The sequence below is a fragment of the Pavona decussata genome, unplaced genomic scaffold (assembly GCF_977016875.1).
Source record: "Pavona decussata unplaced genomic scaffold, jaPavDecu1.1 SCAFFOLD_156, whole genome shotgun sequence".
In the NCBI taxonomy this organism is placed as follows: Eukaryota; Metazoa; Cnidaria; class Anthozoa; order Scleractinia; family Agariciidae; genus Pavona; species Pavona decussata.
In genome coordinates this window covers 2,474,634-2,495,000 of record NW_028145568.1, presented here as the reverse complement: position 1 = coordinate 2,495,000, position 20,367 = coordinate 2,474,634, and the positions used below count along the sequence as shown (strand labels likewise).

The 20,367-nt window shown below is 40.8% G+C and overlaps 3 protein-coding genes and 1 long non-coding RNA gene across 4 annotated transcripts in view; 2 read left to right on the top strand and 2 right to left on the bottom strand.

Moving 5' to 3' along the window:
• The window catches only part of LOC146465270 (uncharacterized), an 84,422-nt gene extending 70,697 nt beyond the window's left edge, over positions 1-13,725 (top strand). The window contains exon 2 of the mRNA XM_085128571.1: positions 12,882-13,725. Within this exon, the coding sequence (XP_084984697.1) occupies positions 13,055-13,591 (537 nt within the window). The 5' untranslated portion in view covers positions 12,882-13,054 and the 3' untranslated portion in view covers positions 13,592-13,725. The remainder of the gene's footprint in view (positions 1-12,881) is intronic.
• LOC146465230 (blastula protease 10-like) overlaps positions 1-20,367 on the bottom strand; it is a 532,877-nt gene that overhangs the window by 79,604 nt on the left and 432,906 nt on the right. The window lies entirely within an intron of this gene.
• The window catches only part of LOC146465265 (uncharacterized), a 283,446-nt gene that overhangs the window by 176,779 nt on the left and 86,300 nt on the right, over positions 1-20,367 (top strand). The window lies entirely within an intron of this gene.
• The window catches only part of LOC146465266 (tolloid-like protein 2), a 91,124-nt gene continuing 79,684 nt past the window's right edge, over positions 8,928-20,367 (bottom strand). The window contains exons 12-14 of the mRNA XM_085128494.1: positions 11,141-11,476; positions 9,813-10,014; positions 8,928-9,014 (exon numbers count right to left, since the gene is read on the bottom strand). Coding sequence (XP_084984620.1) covers positions 9,824-10,014; positions 11,141-11,476 — 527 coding nt within the window. The 3' untranslated portion in view covers positions 8,928-9,014; positions 9,813-9,823. The remainder of the gene's footprint in view (positions 9,015-9,812; positions 10,015-11,140; positions 11,477-20,367) is intronic.

Below are 20,367 nucleotides of genomic sequence, written 5' to 3'. Positions count from 1 at the left end.
GATTGAGAGACTTGCTCTTGAGACAACGTTTTAAAATTGGCAAATGTGACACCTGCATACGTATTAGAATCAGCGCACTCCTCATCTCCAAAGAGCTCTGCATGTCAATTAGCTGATTGATTTTATCAATCTTCTGCATAAAGAAATTTCCAAAATCATTAGCGAGATCATCTGGAGCTCTATCCTTTGGAAACGACACCTCAGACGGCTCGCACAGCAGCGACTTGGTAGCACGAAGCAAGTTCCGTTGATTTGAATTGTTCTCAGCTATGAGATTAGTATAATACACTCAGTTTTTTTTTTTATAAGAACGTCTAATTTTGGAGCTGAGGCTGAACGTTCTTACATTTTTTTGGGATTTGAGGCTGAAAACGTTCTTAAGATGTTCTTAAATTACATGGTATACACTACATGTATTTCAGTAAATCGATGCGGAAACTATCAAAGTGCATTGCCTGCTGAGATATGGTATCAAGAACTGCTGATTATGACAAACCGAGATCGGGTACATTTGTTACCTTGCTTTTCTATACAGATTGGCAAAATAAAAAAGTTCTTAATCGACTCTCAGCCTGAGGAATGTTTTTAATACGTTCTTAAAATTTTGGTTAACCTCAGGCCCGGTTCATACGTCGAACTTTACATGAGCCGAACCTAATCATTTGGTTCGGCGCATGTAAAGATCGACGTATGAATCAGTTAGGATCGACAGATTTGTATTTGGGTCGACCCGCCGTTCTATTCGACTGCGCCAGTCGAATAGAACGACAAAAAGTTCGACTTCGATTCAGACGTCGAACTTTTCATGTGCCGAACCAAATGCATACGTTACGTATAAATTATATAAATTATATTTATCCCAGAGGTCTGTGCATTCCATCGACTTGGCATGTGCGCAAAGGACTTCATTCTGAACAAGATAGCGGGAAAAGAGGAATGTTCTTGTTCTTCTTGTTTCGAAACAACTGAATATAATTGTCTGAGATGCGAAAGATTAAAAAAAAAAGAATCTATTCTTAAAGTGCACACGCACTTCAAACCGACAGAAACCTTCCAATGCAGGCTATATCACAGGCGAAGCGTCAAGACTTCTCAAAACCAACATTTGAAGAAAACATTACTCTATTCAAACAGAGATTACGCAACAGAGGTTACCTCGATAACCTTATAATAAAACTTTTTCAGAAGTCAACCTCCGAGAAAGAATGTCGGCACTACAAAACAAACTAAAAACCCGCAAAAACATTTTGAGGTTTGTTATGGAATATCACCCTTCTGTGCCTAACCTAAAACAATTCAGATGAGTAAATACAGGAGCCGTAATCAGGGATGGAGACCGTAAGCGTGGGGTCCACGCGTCCCCATGAGTTGTACCAAAAAAATCTATTTTTAGAAAAAAATTGCCCCCCCCCCCCCCCTTCACGTCATAAACTCGCGTGAATACACGCAAATTTGCGTGGGGCTACTACCTTATATGTGACACGGTAAGCAGCTGGCTGAGAAAAATTCACTAAAGATAAAAAAAGTCCTTACCTGTCTGAGTACATGTCCGTAGAATATAAGCTTTTTTCATTCATTCAACAGTAGCAACGCACGCAGCGCCACCGTTTTGGCGCCTTTTTGACTTTACTGTGAGAGTCATGTGATCAATAGGCCGATTATTCCAACTTTTCCCGTCTTCTTCAATTGTTACCTTTTCTTTGTGAGAGTCTAATTCCTTAAATGTGGGCACTGAGGAGATATTCTCTGGCAGAATTTTAAAATTTGGACGCCATTTTGAACGGGTAGAAAATAATTTCAATATCTTGTTACAGTCTCCGTCCCTGATTATGGCTCCTGGTAAATGACACTTGATAGAAAATCATCCTCTGCTAAGGGAGATCTACAAAGACACTTCCTTACTTTCATAAACTGAGAAAAGGGAGATCTTTGAAAGACGTTCTCGTAAGAGCAAATTAGCTTTGAAGGTCATATTCTTCCTATCTCGACCAGTAGGAGCCGTCTTTGGCCTGTCTTTATTATTTTACCAAACAAGCTCTTCCGGGTCAGAATTCATCTTTCCCGCCATTTTGAATCTTGTTGAGTAAAAACAACAGCCGCTGACCACGAAAATCTACTTTCTCACCTTAGCTTTAATTAAGTTCGACTTCAGTTAGGTTCGACGTCTGAATCAACTGCTGAACTTAATTATTTGGGTCGACCTTAATAGGTATTAGGTTCGGCTCATGTAAAGTTCGACGTATGAACCGGGCCTTAGCCTCGACGTTCTTATAAAAAAGGTCCTTATAAAAAAAACAGAGTGTACTCACAGCGCGCGCCATTCATAACAAACGTTGCGCGATTTCGCGCGCCTTTGAAAGCGCGAAAGTCCTGCTGAGATTTTGTCCTTCGCCATTTCCTTTCCGCCTTCTGCCTTGTCCTTATAACACACTAAGTTAAGCGCTGCCTGCAGACAATCACTTCCTCCTTCATCGGCGCATGCTTGTCCAGAAAAGATGTTAGTATCGAATTATAACTGGATGTTAGCTCATTAAGGTCGCTGTATTCCATTGTGCAAAGCTCGGATTTTTCCACATCCTGGCGTAAAGCATCAAAATCAATTGCCTTGAGTTGGCGATAACGAATATTCTTTGTAACACAATCAGGCTTTGCGCAGTTAAGAGAACACAAAAGAGATGCGTGGTCTGAGAGATATCGATCGGCCACGGGAGCGCTAGAGATGACTGGATCCTGCTCACGCGTTATCAACAAATCAAGCGTATGGCCACTCACATGAGTTGGTATATTCACATGCTGCTTCAGTCCCATTGACGCTAGTAAACCCAGAGATGCTCTTGCATCAGGGTCATCCTCGACATCCACATGAAAATTATAGTCTCCAGTTAGAATAAGAGACTCCGGGGAAAGAATAATTGTCTCGAGATAAGAGCCAAACTCCTCAAAAAAAACACACGAGGCGTGATGGGGTGTGCTTTAGAATACGGTGGGCGATAAACAACAACTAGCTTAGCCCTTAGTGAGTTAAAACTAACTCGCCACTCTGAAAACTCAAAAGACGATTTCACCCCTGCAGCAATCTTAATCACATCGATGGCTTTCTTGAACAATAGTCCAGTTCCACCACCACGCCGCCCATTCCGATCTTGCTGCATGAACGGAATGAGATTCCGGGGAATAAATCTCAAGTTTTGCTGCAGTGTCCTTCTCTGTTAACCAGGTTTCAGTGAGCGCAAATATATCCATATCAGTGGAGTTGATATATTCCAGTAAACAAACAGTTTTGGACTTCACTGCTCGCACATTAGCATGACAAAGAGTTAGCATTGGTGAACGGTCCTTTTGTGTTGGCAACAATGGACTACGTTTAACAACAATGCAGTTGGTAGTCCGGCGAAAGGTGTCGGAGTGAATATTTAATTCACTGGCTTCAGAATGCAAATTACCAGTCTCTTCGTTCACATTTTGCTCCAAAAGCCCAGAATAACATCCCATTTGAATTGATGGTTGCCTTGAATTTGATACGAGTGTAGTTTTAGCTCTCCTGTTCAAACGCCCCGCCCGACTTCCTCGGCGTGTTGGTTTCACTCGAGTAATGCCAGCCCGAACCAAGCTGGTCCACTCATGTATGCTTCCAAACACTATACAAACTACAACTAGTCTGAATATGTCGACAGGGGAAAGCATTAGTGACTTGAGTACCTACATTGTAGTCCTCATTAATGGACATGCTTCAGATGGAAGGGAAAATTAACAACTAAACTTTGCTGTACTTAGTTATAAAACATTGACAATTGGCACGATAATATGCGTAGTTCAAGAGACTGTCCCAGCAAATTGCTGGTTTATGACGGGAGTAACATGGCTAAAGCCAGAATAATCCAGCTAAACAAGTCTAGCTGCTCTTATGTATGCTGACAGTTCAATTTTACGTTTTGAATACGGATTCCACAGTGAGCTAGCATACTCTACACTGGCTCTACTTGAGGGTACACGAGCGTAGTAAACGCCTTAGATTTAATTTAACATCTGTCAGGAATAATTGATCCGACAACACACTTCTCTGACTTAGAAGACCGAGCGTTCTGTTAGCTTAACTGCCGATCGTTTTATCTTTCTTATTTAAATTTTGCAATCCCAGTGAGGTTAAGATAACAATCTCCGTGATCTGCGAGAGAAAAAACAACAAACTGAAGGATTCTTGTAGTTGTTACAAGTAAATAATTTCAATGACGACGCCATCGTGAAAATTAGAATCAAGCCAAACGTACCAAAACACACGTACGAATTTTCCAATCGAGAATAAATATATAAGCTTCTAAAATCAAACGTTATTACTGCTCTTGTAAAAAAAATATATATTTCCGCGTTTGTTTAGTCAAGATTTAACAACGCCTTTAATTATAGACTTTTCATCTCTGTTATCTCAGTTTTCAGTTTGATGCACGATCGATATGTTACGTTGGGGCACACGACAAAGAAAAAAGCAATTCTGGTTCAAGCTCCTAGCGACTATGCTATAATAACAATAACAGCTATGCCTGAAAAGAAAATGAAATAGGGAAAACTGCAAAGTCATCGCAATCGACAGCAGCTGCATGCATGCAGGCGTGAGCGTCTGATCTTGCCCCTTGAAGCTGATTGTGAACTAAAAAAAAAGTAACCTTTCGTTTCTACTCACCAAAAACTGAATAGGTTGTTTGTGGATCCACCCAGGTTAACGTTACTTTCCACTCCCGTTTCTTGTGTTGTAATTTCTATCAAATCAAAAGATATATGGTATCCAAAAACACAGAATCCGAAGAGCGCATAGGTTTCTGGGGGAATTTTCTGGGAACGATTTCCTGGACACCTGAGACTAGTATTGTCGTTTCCAGGTTCTCGTCTCCTGTTCCAAGTGACGATTACAAAATGGGGGACAAACAGACAAGAATGCCTTGAACAACGTTCATATCGATTTTCCAAGCATCGCTTTTAATAGAACGCTCCCGGATTTTGCTTCTCCATATGAGATGAGTAGTTTCGTCAAGAAAATGTCCACCGCTGAATAGTGGCAAGTTTTAATCTACTGGAATTGAATGGCATCTTCGAATGCTCCAGGTATCTCGAACCCGCCTGCAAATTTGCCGGTCGAAACGACAACGCCTGGAGCAAATAACCAGGAAGAGAGGAAAGTATTACTGGAGAATAATGGTTCGTCTACTTATCTGTACCGTTTGAGCGCGGACATTCCGAAAATTCCCGATATTCCTTCGCCATTGATGTGCCCTCCATCAAGTGCCCAAGCAAGTGTTGTGGCATCAGAACCAAGCGCTAATTTGCCGTTTTCTTCCGCTTTTACTTCAAGTAGCGGTCTTGGTAAGTAGAATTGGCTTTGCTTCATTGTTTAATAATATATCTTTGAGATGCGCGTGATGCCTACATGTATACGAAGTTCGGTCAGGACGGAAACTCAAAGACGTGTTAATATGTTGTACTGCTAAAAAACTTCAACAAATTTTCAATAACATTTGCCGGTAAAATGTTCAAACCTACTAGCTCGTCTCTTTCATCAATGGTAGGTGCTTTGTGGACCGTAAATTTTTCCATTTTCTTTGTTTTGACGTAAAAATTAAAGCCAAAAATTCAAATAACCCGCCCCGAGAAAAAAAGTTCGCGCACGGATATTACCATGGCTACAGTTTAACTGAAGTAAGAATTTATCTTTCAATCAGCGCACGATTTGTACTTTACCCGTTTACTCTCTCCAACAAAATGTCAGTATCGAGATAAAAAAAACTAAATTCGACTTTGAGACGGCAATACGACTTTATATTGACGGCTAGTTGGTAGAAAATATATTCCGTGTTGGGCTCCGTCGCTTCGCGACTCCGCCCATTTAGTTTATATTATCGGAATTTAAGCTCATTGTTATTCACCGTGGCCGCTTTCACACTCAAGAAAGTCTTTTAAGTAAATTTCTCTTCACCGAATTTATAATCACTCTTTTTCGCTTACCTCCAAGAAAAAAGTTGTATCCGCTGTACCATGGTACATGTTCACCACAAAAAAAAATATTATAAGTGGTCCTTGAACAGTGTCAGAAGCTTTGTAAACTCAAATGAAAAGAAATAAACAACACCATCCAACGTCGCCTGTTCATTCACAAAAGTAAAATTTTGATCTGTGCGCGCCAAACCCATTTAAGTGCCGTGCTGTCATGCTTACATGACAGTTTTTGAGCCAATCAGAAACCTTCATTTTGAGACGGCAATACGACTTTTTATTATATGGCTGGCTCCGCGAGCGGGCAAGATGAGTCAAATCCTGCGCTGTAATTGGCTACCCGAGCGGGCAAGATGGAGCTATCTTGCCCGCTCGGGATTACCCGTTGCCCGTTTGCTTGGCATCGAAAGTTTAATCCCAACAACAATGCAATCTTTTCTTCGACTTTCTCGTTGTTTTGGGGGAAAACGCTCACTAAAAAGTTCGGTAAACTCTCTCAACATTTACCTAAAGGAAAAGAAAGAGAATGGAATCGTCCTGGTGTGGTGAAAATTTTGTTTCAGCTACAATGAATGTGAGTTGAATCGGTGAGTTGCTCTGCGGGTAGTATTTTAGATAGAGTTGATTTGGTAAAACTTATTGTCTCAAGTCGAGTGCCAAATTGATAAGTTCTCTAGGTTTGCTGATGACTGTATTTAAATCATAGCGTAGTGAAAGTTGAGTTAAGTGTTTAGAGCAGTTCAGAAAAGTATTTTTTTCAAGTTCGCCGAAGAAGCTCACGTTTTTAATTTAGCTGCGTCTTGCTTGTTGTAAACAACAAAATCTTGTCAAAGTTCCGCCCAGTTTTCTGATTCACCCGCTCTTTTTTTCGGCTTATGTTTGCATATAATCTCAAAATCTATTGTTTCATTCAAAAATTAATGACTAAAAGCCGAAAACTGTGTAAAAATGTTCATTATTTACGCCACCGCGCGATCGGCTGAAAATGGCGAGTTTGCCGGATTCTATTCAAATCTTCCCGCTATTGCGAAAATCTAAATTTTTCGTTCTCAATAATTGTATACTCCCTTTAAGCCGTTATAAAGTTAGAGCCCTAAGATAATTTAGGATTCCTTGTTTTCCACGATTGCATGCTAATCCAAAAATGCACTGAAAATAAATCTTGCACCGGCCGGCTATGAAGAATTTCTTTCCGAGTAGAGCGGTTTCGTGTCCTGTTTTGTTTTGTTGTCGTAGCTTTAACTTGAGGGTAAAGCCATATAATAAATCCTTTATTGACCAAGCTTGTTCGGTCAAGATGGCTGGATATTGGCCTCGTTCTTTTTTTGCGTTTTTATGGATCTCGACTTCGTCTCGGTCCATAAAAACGCGAAAAAAGAACTTGGCCAATATCCAGCCATCTTGACCTCACGCTTGGTCAATAACGCATATATATTGACGTCTCAGCGCAATGGGAAGATCCCCTAGGATCGCGATAAAAGAAAGTTATGGCTATTCTACCAGGAATAAATGGGGAAAAACGACTAGAAAAGACAAAAGACTACTTCATTGTGAGTAATTCAACTTAATTCAAAATAAATGTGATCTTTATTTAGTCGAAACCCATGTTTCCTATAGCCCATGGTTTAATATTTAAAAGAACTGCACGTGAAAGTTAATATTTAAATTATAACTGTACTTTTCATGACCTTGTTTTGTCAGAGTAGTGTTGAAAAATGCTTTGGGCCGAACGTGGGGAAGGCTGTTTTCCTTCTGAATACGCGAACCGAGCATTTTTTTAATATTCAGTACATTGAAGCCGCTATTTGACTGTAAGTGGACGTCTTTCTGTCATTTTATTTGACCCTTAGTTTTCTTGCCTTTCTACCCCGTTGGTAGATTTAGCGCTCTCCCCAGGTTGCGCTCGTCGCTACAACCAACATGGCGCCAGTTCGATCACAGGCGGCCCAAGCAAACATTTTTATGGCCGACATTGAAACACAAATTGTTAGCCAAAGCGTCGTAAAACCTACAGCTTGGAAACGTTACATTGATGATATTTTTTCTCTGTGGGACACTGGTAAACACGACATGAACGGTTCATTAAACAAGCAAACTCATATCGTCCAACAATCAAATTTACGGCTGAAATCTCAAATGCTGAGACTACATTTCTGGATAATATTAAAAAATTTAAATCACGACTCCTTGCTAGAGGCTACCCAAATGATCTGATTGAAAAAAATTTCATCACATGTCAAATTTACAGAAAGGTCATCGGCATTAAAGCAAAAAGAAATACTACCACCGATCAATAAGCAACGGTTTTAAAAAATATTTTTTCGGGCTCGAACACTTTTCGCGAATTTTAAGAAACGACCCCCAGGTCGATTTCCCAACCAATCTATAATTTATTTACAGCAAAATCTCACTAAACTGTGCCCATTGAATGTGTGCTGAGTATTGATTTATATTATGGAGGTAAGTTCAGCCTTTGTTTTTTCCCTGCTCACCTTGTCATTACCAGTCATCAGACAATGGCCGATGAGAAAGTCTCCCACGTCCGACAAAATCCAAACCGTGATCTTTTACAATATAATGACAATTTTCAACACTACTCTGACAACTGTGACAACTGTAGAAGTGTTCTTAAGCATCGTTCTGTCTAACCAAAACGGTGAATTAGTCGGACGTGGTCTTTCCAACAAAGCATATATATACAACCCTTGTACTTTCACACCTTCGATAATAATCTACATCTACAAGAAAACATCTAAAAAACAAGTTGAATATCAATATAACAGCTCTCGATGAAATGACATGTAAACTTGCAGCTCCTTCTCATGCAACCGTTTTTGAAACGGATTATTATTAAACAGTTCAAGAAAGAACATCTAATTACAGACGACACCACTGCAGACCAGCGGCTTTAAACATTATTCACCGGCTATTACGGTATTCACCTATCTAACATTCCAAACAGAACTTGGCGACGATTGCAGATGCATTTCTAAAGTTTGCAGAAAACTGTCACTTGATGTCTACTCTCGAGCCTGCAAGGAAAAAGGGAGTGCATTAAGTTGGTATGCTAACAATATCATGACATTTATTTTGGTATTATTTTTAAATAATTATTTCGGGGTGTCTAGCAACCTATATGTAGCATCAGTGGCGCAACAATTTTGACAGCCAACTGACTTCGGACCGCCGAAGAAGAATACGCAAACAGGCACGGAACACCCTCAAAAGTTTCTCCATCGTATTTTCTCCTTCCATTTTGCGCGAAATCCCTGCTAACTTGGACCACAATCTCGATCTATTTGAGCCTTTCAACACGGCTCTTTTCTCACCAAAATAAAAACGTACGAAGGCTATACATCGATTTCAGGCTCATTTGGATAGCGAGCTTGGGCTCCCAGTGTGATACGTGGTATTCGGAGATTTTCTCTCCGCCCTGGCCGACATGCACCACAGAGACCTGGCTTCCGGTTAGTTTGACCTGTTCAAGAGAACTATTTAATCATTGCTGTAAAAGCCAAACAACTTCGCCACACCTCCCCCCTCTGAACACCCTCAAACTTTCTCCGTCACATTTCCTCCTTCTATTTTGTGTGAAATCCCTGCCAACTTTGACCACAATCTTGATCTATTCGAGCCTTTCAACTAGGCACTCTTCTCACCAAAATAAAAACTTACAAAGTCTTTAGTGTTTAAATGCACTGAATAATAATGATGTTGACGATGAATGTAATGAGAACAACGATAATACTGATGTTGATTGGCTGATAAACATCATAATACGATCATGACAATCGCAATGACAACAACCAGAGAAAAATTACTGCAGTCACCTGATAACCCATTACTGTGGGGGGTAAGGTGCACCTCCAGCTGGTGCAGTAGGGTGGGGAGATTTTTCTGCAGGAGGTCCAGGAGGGTAGGGTGCTGGCCCTCCATATTGTCCAGGAGGGTAGGCTGGTGCTCCTCCAGGCTCTCCAGGGGGGTAGGGAGGTGCTCCTCCTTGAGGTGCAGGTGGATAAGGACCAGGTGCACCTGATCATAAAAAAACAAATGTTTTCACTGATTCATGCCACAGAAAAGTAGGACATGGGCGTTTCATGATCATAGTGACTGCGATTTTATTACACTGTATTCAGAACTGGGTGGCAAAAATGAACCAATTTGACCTGTTTATATAATAAAAAGAACAACAACAACAATTTTATTCTACCCCTACAGAGCATTACAGCTGAAATGACATATTAAAACATACAATGAAATAAAGGGTATTGGCTTCCTAAAATAACTTGGGAGTTAAAAGAACAAGGAAGCCAATTTACATGAAATAAATTGCAATATTGTGGCCGGAAAACACAGAGAAGAGAGACCAAAAACACAAAAGAGATGAAAGCACGCACAACCGCGCGTATCTATGTACCTAACAAAAAATAAATAAATCAAGCTTAAAGCGGCAAATAAAGTGCATGGAAAGTCATGAAATAGGGATGAAGTTGATAAGATCAGAATAAGAACCAACATTATTTGCAGCATCATACAAGGTGGTAAGGACCCGGAGTGAAAACATTTCAGGTAGACTTAAACAAAGAAGAATGGCCTTTCTTTCCATTGAGAATAAGGTTAGGAGCACAGCCCCTGGCCCCCTCTCCTCATCAGCCACTGACATAATTATGTCAGTCCTTTCACTGTTGCATTTTTTGCAATATTTCTCTGCCCTCGCTATTAATTATCATTTCTTTTGTTTTTTTCTTTAATGTAAAAATTGTAGTATGATTTTATGCACTCTTAATTGTCTTGTCTTTTGTTTTGTGCTACTTAGTTAGTTGCAGGTTATACACCAGTTAGCTGCACGTGGCAGTGACCTACTCGAACGCTCTTAGTTCTTTTGGTCACTGTGCGTGTAATTTAAAGTTGTCTTTATGTTACTTTTGTGATGTACATGTATCGTAATTTCCTTTTGTAGTAAACTATTCAAATAATGCATAAATAAAAGAAATCTGAAATCTGAAAATAAATGGAGTTACATTTCACTTTTTTCAGAATGTGCCATTTACAAAAAAAAGTGACTTGTAGAACTGTCACTTTAAAATGGTGTATGCCATACACAAACTGACCAGCCCAGCTCTTCTGCTACATTGCTGTTGAAATACCAAAAACTTACCCTGCTGAGGGTACTGTGCTGCCATAACCTGGCTGTAGGATGGCGGCGGTGCATTCTCTGGCTGAGGGGGCGGTGCTGCACCTGCTGGTGGAGGAGGTGCATACTCCACTGGAGGGGGTGGACCACAGCCTGCTGGTTGGGGTGGTCCATATCCTGGTTGAGGAGGTGGGGGTGCTGGAGGGTGGTTTACAACCATCATTGCTTGTTGTCTTGCAGCCTGTTGCCTGGCCAATCTCCTTCGGTAGACAAACACATAGTAAATGCAGCCAGCAAAAACCAAGAGAACTATGATTGAAACCACAATCCCAACCACAACACCACTGGAGCTGCCGTCTTCTAGAAAATACAAATGTAACAATACAAAATTAATTGTCTTCAAATTGAAAAATCTTAAAATTAAAATCGGCCAACGCACTACCTCTGCTCCGGTTGGGGTCACCACCTTATCATGGTGGGGCAGTTTGCGTGTCTCAGTGACCCCTACAGCTTTGTTGGCGGGAGTCTTGCACTCCTGGTAGGGTCACCCATGCCGAACAGGTCAAAGGGTAGAGACCTGACAGAGATTTTTTACTTTTTCACTGTAACTTAGGATATGTATTTTTATCCTTTGATTGAATTAAGACTATTATTATTATTATTATTATTATTATTATTATTATTATTATTAGTATTATTATTATTATTATTAGTATTGTTAGAGTTGTTAGAGTGACCCCCCCTGGTCCTCCTGGTGGGTTGGACGCAGTGCTAACACTGAACCCTGCTCTGTGGAAAACTTTATGTTACAGAAACTGGAAGCATTGGCAATGATACAACACAATCTGGGGGTGTTGCAGGTGGGGCTGCATTTACACTCTTGGGCCAAAACCAGCAAGGAATCCCAAAGGTCGATGGGCCCCATAGTCAAATGGTCGTTTGCTGGAACGTGAGGACTATGGCGGAGGCAACACGAACAGCGCAAATGACCAAGGAGATGGCGGAATATGAAATTGAGGTGCTAGGGATAAGTGAAACCAGATGGAAAGGGATGGGATCAACAACACTGCAGTGTAACGTGAAGGTGGTGTTGGTAGGATATGAAGAAGTGGACAAGGAGGAGTAGCCATCATGATAAGTGCAAGGGCAAAGAGAGCCTTGATGGAATGGATGCCGAAGCCAAAGAACCATTAAGGCACGATTCTACTCCGAAAACAAAATGCTAACATTGATACAAACGTATGCACCAACGAATGATGCCATGGATGAGGAAAAAGATGAATTTTACCACCAGTTGCAGGTCACTATTTCAAGCGGCAATAGACACGACATGATAGTGGTGATGGGAGATCTGAACGCTAAGTTAGGGAACAACACTAACAGGGAGGAGGTAATAGTTTGGTGTTGGAGTCATGAACGACAACAGGGAAAGCCTATGTGACTTTTGTAGTGTGAATGGATTAGTCATAACTGGAACAATATTCCCACACAAAGAGATCCATAAGCTGACCTGGAGTTCACCAGATGGGAAGACAGTAAATGAGATTGACCATGTTATGGTGAATGGGCGCATGAGAACATCGATCCTGGACACTAGAGTGATGAGAAGAGCAGACGTATACACTGACCACTACCTTTTGAGAACGAATATAAGGCTAAAGTCGGCTCGGGCTGAGGGGATGAAGAAAGCAAGGGTAGGGTTTGATGTACGTAAGCTGCAAAGTGAAGAGATCAGGAAGAGATACAGCATTGAGGTGAAAAACAGGTTTGAAGTCTTAGGGGATACAGAAGATCCAGCGGAAGAACACGATAAGATTTTGTAGACGTAATATAGAGATGCTGCGAAGGAAGTTATCGGGTGGTCAAAAACCAGAGTAAGCCATAGATAGGGGACAAAACATGGGAAAAAATTAAGGAGAGGAAAGAGGCAAAACCTAAATGGTAAGCGCAAGATTAGAACGATTAAAACAGAGAAGGAGGCTAGAATACAATGCGAAAAACAAGGAAGTGAAACAAAGTGCTAGGGAGGATAAGAGGAATTGGATGGAGGAGAGGGCTGCAGCAACAGAAAAGGCGACCGAGAATGGTAGAAACATGGAGCTGTACAACATAACCAAGACAATAGTAGGGGAACGGAAGAGACAAGAAGTAGGCGTGAAAGGCAAACAAGGGGTGCTCAAGACAGAAGCACAAGAAAGGCTGCAGAGATGGGTGGAGCACTTTAGTGAAACACTTAACAGGGATGTCCCAATGAATCCAGTGGAAGAAGGTGGGGGAGAAGAACTGAAAGAGATTGAGGAAATAGATCTAGGAAGATGGCGAATACAAGAGGTTAAGAGTGCTTTGAAGATGACAAAGCGAGGGAAAGCTGCAGGAGTAGATGAAGTGGGCCCAGACTTACTGAGAGCTGACATGGAAGAAACGGCAAGCAGGCAGGAAGAAGGGGCTTATCGTCAAGATATTCAAGAAAGGTGATTTGCGCGACTGTGACAACAACAAAAACAACATTTTATAGGAAAATTCACCACCTGACGAGGGAATTCCACGTTAAATTTCACGCGAAAAACCGATATCGCACGAATCGCGAAGCGATGAGTACGATATCGGTTTTTCAAGTGAAATTTAACGTGGAGTTCACGAGTCAGGTAGTGAATTTTCCTTGAATCGCATAGCTTTTTAAAAATGAAGCCGTTTACCGTTCTTTGGGCGAATGTTGCAATAGTGGCAATGAGCGTTAAAAAAGCCATTTCAAATGAACCGTCACGACTGTCAAGAGTCAGCGAATAGGAAGCAAGCCAAATGCACAAAACTTTATTTGAACCTCGTGTTTCACAAATCGCCGTTTTCTGAACTTTTACAGAGGCTGCAAATTACATGTATATTTTTACGTTGAAAATAATGTAACTGAATGTGCTGAGAGCTTTTATCATCGAGTACGTATTTCACCTTCGCGAATCATAAACTCGAGGAAAACTCTTCAACAACGGCTGAAATATGGGCAACGTGCATCCAAACTGAGAACTCAACAAATCTGATGGTAAGTTGCTTGCCTCCAAATAAGAATTACTGTACTCGAATCGTACGTTAAAATACAATGGTCATTGCTAACATGAGTTTTTGGAAGGAAGACAAGCAAAAAGTTAAAAAAACTAAGTAAATACTGTGTTCGTTTCAATGTAGAGAACTGCTCTTGCCACCGTCGGGATTGACATTCGACTGAAAAATGATGGAAATATTTACTGGAGAGTTGTTGAACGCTACCCCGGTAAACAGTCCGCTCAAAGCTTTCATTGGATATTTCGAATAACTGCCTTCGTCGTAAACTCTCTTCTGTACAACCGGCGGTAATGCAGAGGCTGAGCTGTTACCAACAACTTCCGGCCAAAGCTGAGGCGAAGTGCTGCTTGTGTTGCCCGCGTCGTTTACAGTTGTGGTAGCACTTGGTGTAAAACCAGCCAGCTTGTTAGACATTCGGCGTTGCTTTTCAGCAGGATTGTGGCTGTAGCTAGAAATTGAATTGGGGTTTGCATGGCCTGTCAGCTCCGAGATTTCAACTGGGTTAAATTCCTCACGAAGGATTTGGATGACTGTTTTGCGGCCGCTTGAATTCGTGAATTTTCCGTTCAAGGACGCGATGGAGGCGATTTTTTGCATCATTTTTGCAAAGGTATTTCTACCGACGGGAACTGCTTTATACCAAATGTTCGATGTTGGTTTGTCCAGTGGAGTGAGGAAAAAATTTCCAGGAACGGTTTCACCTTTAGGACGATGTGCGACACACTCAATGAATGCTCGGTATGGGTACCGCTCTCCTCCATCCGTTTTCCAGATTTTGTTGTTGTACTTTCTGGCACTTTTCCTCGAACTTTCTTCGTCTCCTTGGCGATTCTTCGTTTGGCGTTCCTTATATTCAACGTACTGGTTAGTGACGGTAAAATCTTGTATGAGGCGGTACGTCGTATTGCTCCTTAAAAGCTCGCATCCCAAGGTGCGTGACATTGTTCCACCAAACAAGATAGAGAAGCGAGCGAGGATTTTGAAGGCTAAGTGCTCCGTTGGACCATGTTTTCTCGATTTCATCTTCTCCTAGGGGCTGAGCAGCGTTCGGTTTATTTCCAAGACCTTTCCTCTTCAAATCCTTCTTCTTAACGGATAACATGTTGGTAACTTCATCAAATTCTTCATTTTTCTCAATGTCGAAGTTGTCGGGCGCTGGTGGACATGGCCAGTGGAGTAAATAGCGGCGAAGACTATTGCGGTAAGTTTGAAGTGAACCAGGCTCATATTCTTTACCTTCGTCATCCTTTTTTGTTTTTCGTATTTCAACAAAAAAATGCTTCAGTAATTGGGAACCCTCTGCTTTAGAAATGCTGTTTAAGTTCAGTTGAGTTTTGTACTTTGCCAAGTACCACGACTGTAGATGATGAACGGCGGTACTCGTACTTTTTTGTGTGTTTTCGAAAGCCATATTTTCTTTGAAGGCCTCTAGTTCATCTTCTGTGTACGCTACAATTGAGACCGGCTCTTCCTTGGTAGTTGAAGTACCTTTGCTTGTTTCTCATCCATCCGCCATTTTTTTTTTCGCGATAGACTGTGCCGATTTCACGTGCTCGTAAGCGTAAGCGGCTTCTTAGAAAATCTCTCGGGGAAGTCATAATTTAAATTAAAACAAGGGAAAATCTTCTGTTTTCTCACTTCGGTCAGGTTTTTTCTTTATAAACGGAGACAAAGGTTTTGAAAACATAATTGTTTCCAATTTTGCCTGCGTTGCTATGGTGAAATATCGGTCAACCTCGCTTTTTAAAAGTCGCAATTCCACTCTGAATTCCTCGCCTCGATGGCCAATCAGACGGCGAGAATTCTAATAGCTATGCAATTCTATTGAAAATTAGAAATTAGCCTGCGTAGCAGTCGTTTCCGTTTCCTTCAAGCCAAGCGGGGCAAGCGCGCGAGGGAATTGGGCAAAAAAAGAGCAAAAGAGTAGGAGCGGAGGGAGGGGGCGGGGAAGGAAAGGAAACGCCAGCCGTTGAGCCCAGACATTTTACCGAACGCTCCCAAATGCCTTCGTTCCCTTGGGGCCTACACTGTCACGTCAAATGTCACATGAGAACCAATCATTTTTAACTTCTGGTAAATCTCAGCGAAAACACAATCGCGGCGGGCAATTTGTTCACTTCAAGTTGTAGTATTTTAGAAGATTTTCTCGAACTTTACGTCGCTCGAACAAAGCGTAGATAAAATTACCCAAGACAAATTTTACTTATGTTTTAGAATATCAACTTATTTGCTTACAGCTGGAATTACAGACAGAATGAGCTTGCCCCACATGGCTAAAATACTTCCTCGCCTTTCCAGGCTTTGAGACCGCCGACAGCCAGAACAAATTTTCTTAAATTTTTAAAAAATTCCGGCGGGATTTCGAAAAACGAATGACACCATGTTTCTTGAGATGATAATACCTACCAACAAACCAAAGCGCAATGAAAACTATATTTTGAGCGTGACCGAGAATTTTGATTTTGTTTGATGTACAATAGACATTCGTTCTTAAAGCAATCCTTTGCTCCGGTTTCAACTGAAATCTCCCTGCGAAAGCAGTTTAGTTGTTTCCAAAGCAAAGCAAACTCGAAATCGGAAGGACACACGAGAGAATTCTTTTCCACCACGGCCATATTTTCATCTTTGATAAACGGTTAACCGATGTCGTTTTGGTCTATGCGTTTGATTGACACACGACTGGCCAATGGTAATGCATCATTGCCTCCCGTTCGCTGACGAACGGGGTTCGGTAAAATGTCTGGGCTCAGCGGCAGGCGTTTCCTTTCCTTCCCCGCCCCTCCCCCCCGCTCCTACTTTTTTTGCTCCTTTTTGCCCAACCCTATCGCGCGCTTACCCGACTGGGCTTGAAGGAAACGGAAACGACTGCTATGCAGGCTAATTAGAAATATAACTAATTATGTTTCTTTTCCCCTGCAGATATGTTATGAATTAATCGAGGCAGGGAGATCTGAGGACATATTACAAGTACAAAGTTTATCTGTATATAGATGGACTAAATAACACTGAAGATACTACTATACAGTGAATAGAATAAACTAACATAAAACAAAGCAAATACATTAAAATTACGAAGCGAAGTTAACCTTAAGTCTTAAATAACTTAGTAAGACGGCAAGAAATTAAGTAATATTCCGAAAGGACGACAATTGAGTAGTTTAATCGAATGAGGAATTGAGTTTCAAATTTGGGCACTGATTCTCGAGAAAAAGGCATACATTTTATCGGTTCTATAAAACTTAACATAAAACGAGTCCCTAGATACAGATCTTGTTCTGTAGTTGTGAATCTGACTTGTTTAACAAACTGTTTGAGTATACTAACAGGTGCTGACTGTCTGTTGATATTATACAATAAATAGGTACAATCTCTAAAAAAAATAGGCTAGGTAGGGGAAGGCAATTCGATTTGAGAAAGAAGGGTACGGTATGTTCGTTAGACTTCCTGAAGTAAATAAGATGCAAGGCTCGTTTTTGTAGAAATACAATCTTTCTTTGAAATGTCAAGGCACAGTTTCCCCAACCACAAATACCATAAGTTAAGTAAGGGACTATTAATGAGTTGTAAACTGAAAGCAAAACACGACTCGGGACATAATGTCGAATTTTAGCTATAACTCCTATCGACTCGCTGATTTTGTGACAGATAGATTCAATGCGGTATTTCCAAGAAAGATTTGAATCAATCATTAAGCCAAGATATTTTACATACTCTTTCATTTCAAGGTTTGCGAAGGTGTTAGCCCCGGAGTCAAGAATTCTAATCCTAGGTATGAAGGGCATATTCTTTTACCGGGGACGAAAGATTACAAAGTTTGATTTTTTTTTTTTTATGTTCAAAGACAGTTTGTTGGCCTTTAGCCATTCATTGAGGTTGCCAAGCTTGCGATTAACAAGTGTCTCGAGTTCCTTAAGTTGTTATTTGCAAGTAATATACTGATATCGTCAGCAAATAGACAGAAGACAAATAACGAGGAGAACTTGTAAATATCACTGATGTATAGAAGGAACAAGTGTGGTCCGAGGACTGAGCCCTGTGGCACGCCGCACAAGGTCGTCTTGGCCTCAGAAACAACATTATTAACTTCCGTATTTTGCTTCCGATCAGTTAAGTACAATCTGAACCAGGAGTTGATTACACCTCTAATACCATAAGTTTCAAGTTTAGCTAACAAAATCTCATGGTTAACAGTATCAAAAGCCTTCTTGAGATCTATGAAAACACCGCATGAACTTACCATTGTCCACATTTTAGAGAATTGTGTTAACAATATCAAGTATAGCATGCTGAGTACTGTGCTTACTGCGAAAGCCGTATTGCTGATTATAGAGAATGTTGTAATCTTTGCCAAACTTGGTAAGTCTGGAGTACATAAGTTTTTCAAAAATCCTGTTATTAATCGAGAGCAGTGAGATCGGTCGGTAGTTTTCAGGCAGAGAGTCATCTTCATCCTCAAATATCGGGATAATCTTGCACACTTATAAAGTATAGAAAGAAAAGTCCCTGAGCAAATAGACTGGTTAAAGATCGTGACTAGAGGTACGAATATGACCCTTTTTGCCAATTTCAACAGCCTAACTGGGGATGAGTAGAGACCATGGGCCTTGTTGTCTTGCAAAATTGAGATTTCCAAATTAATATCGTACAGAATAATAGGGTTAAAGAAGAAAGTGCAATCAATTGGTAGATCTAAATAATCAAAGATTGTACTTGAGGTTTGAGGAATTTTAGAAGCCAGTTGGCAAAGTATTTGTTAAGATTAGAATATTGCTTATTTCCTTCGGGTCACTAGTTGGAACCTCATTCGGATATGGGCAAATAGAGTTAGTTGGATTGCGCTTGTTTTTCTTTCTACAGTTTGCAATTAGCTCGTAAATTCCTTTCCAAGTTTGACGCATATTACGGATGTTGAGATCAAAGAAACTTTGGTAGAAGTTCGCTTTACTTAACCTCGTAAGGGAGATGATTTTGTTTCTGTAAAATTTGTACCTGTTCCAGGATGAGGTATAGAAGAGGTTATTCTTTACCCTGATTGATTTTCTTTAAACCACAGTCAGCCATGGTTTAGCAAGGAATTTTTGTTTTTAACGATTAGAAATACTTCTTAAAGTGGCATCCTGCATCGTTAGCAGCAACGTTTGTGTCACTGTAACTACAAGTTTCATATTTTAACAGATCTATGTTGAAGTCGCCCATGAGATAAATATTTTGATTTTGAAGGCACTGCATGGCGTTCAAGAAAATCTGACAAGTATTCTAGAAACTCATTAGCGTTATTGTGTTGCCTATAAGTAACACCAGATACAGGTTTCTTATTGTCAGGCAGATGAAGTTCAATCCAAAGGGCTTGCTAGCAAGAATTGGAGACTCGTTCAAGGACACGATATTTACAATTCTGATCAATGAACATGCCAACATCACCGGCAGATAAAGGTGTCGGGACTAATTCAAAATGTTATCCTGGTAATTCTGGTACAAAATTGAGACTACATTCACGATCGCATATTCGAGTTTCTGTTACACCAATAATGGTAAAACGGAAATTCAATTCACTTAAAACGTGATATTGAAATTCTTCAAAATTTTTCTGTAAGCTACGAATATTTGTGTGCAAAAAGGAGATTTTTGATTGCAACTGTTTCCTGTCAATAAACAATTTTGAGCGTATTTACTACCCATCATTAGTAAGATATTCTGCAGGATGATGCTAGAGCGGATCAAGATAGGTATAGACAAGAAGCTTCAAAAAGGAGAAGAATGGGTTTAGGCCAAAGAGAGGCACAACTGGGCAGATCTTTATATTAAGAAACATCTTGGAGCAAGCAAATGAGTGGAGGGCAGGTCACTCTGTACATGAGAAGCTATGGGATACCTTGCAAGATGGTGAGAGTAACAGCAGACACATACGAGGTCTTTGAGTGTGCAAATATTGACGGAAGTGAGACATTAGACTGGTTCAAGATCAAGTCTGGAGTAAAGCAGGGATGTGTGATGTCAGGATTCTTCTTCTTACTGGCCCTGGATTGGACCATGAGGAAGGCAACAACAGACAAGAGAAGAGGGATACGGTGGAATTTCACAACAGTCTTGGGGGACCTGGATTTTGCAGACGACATTGCCCTGCCGTCATCCAAGTTTAATGACTTGCACAAGGAGAAGACTGGGAGACTGAAAGAAGAAGCAGCCAGAGTAGG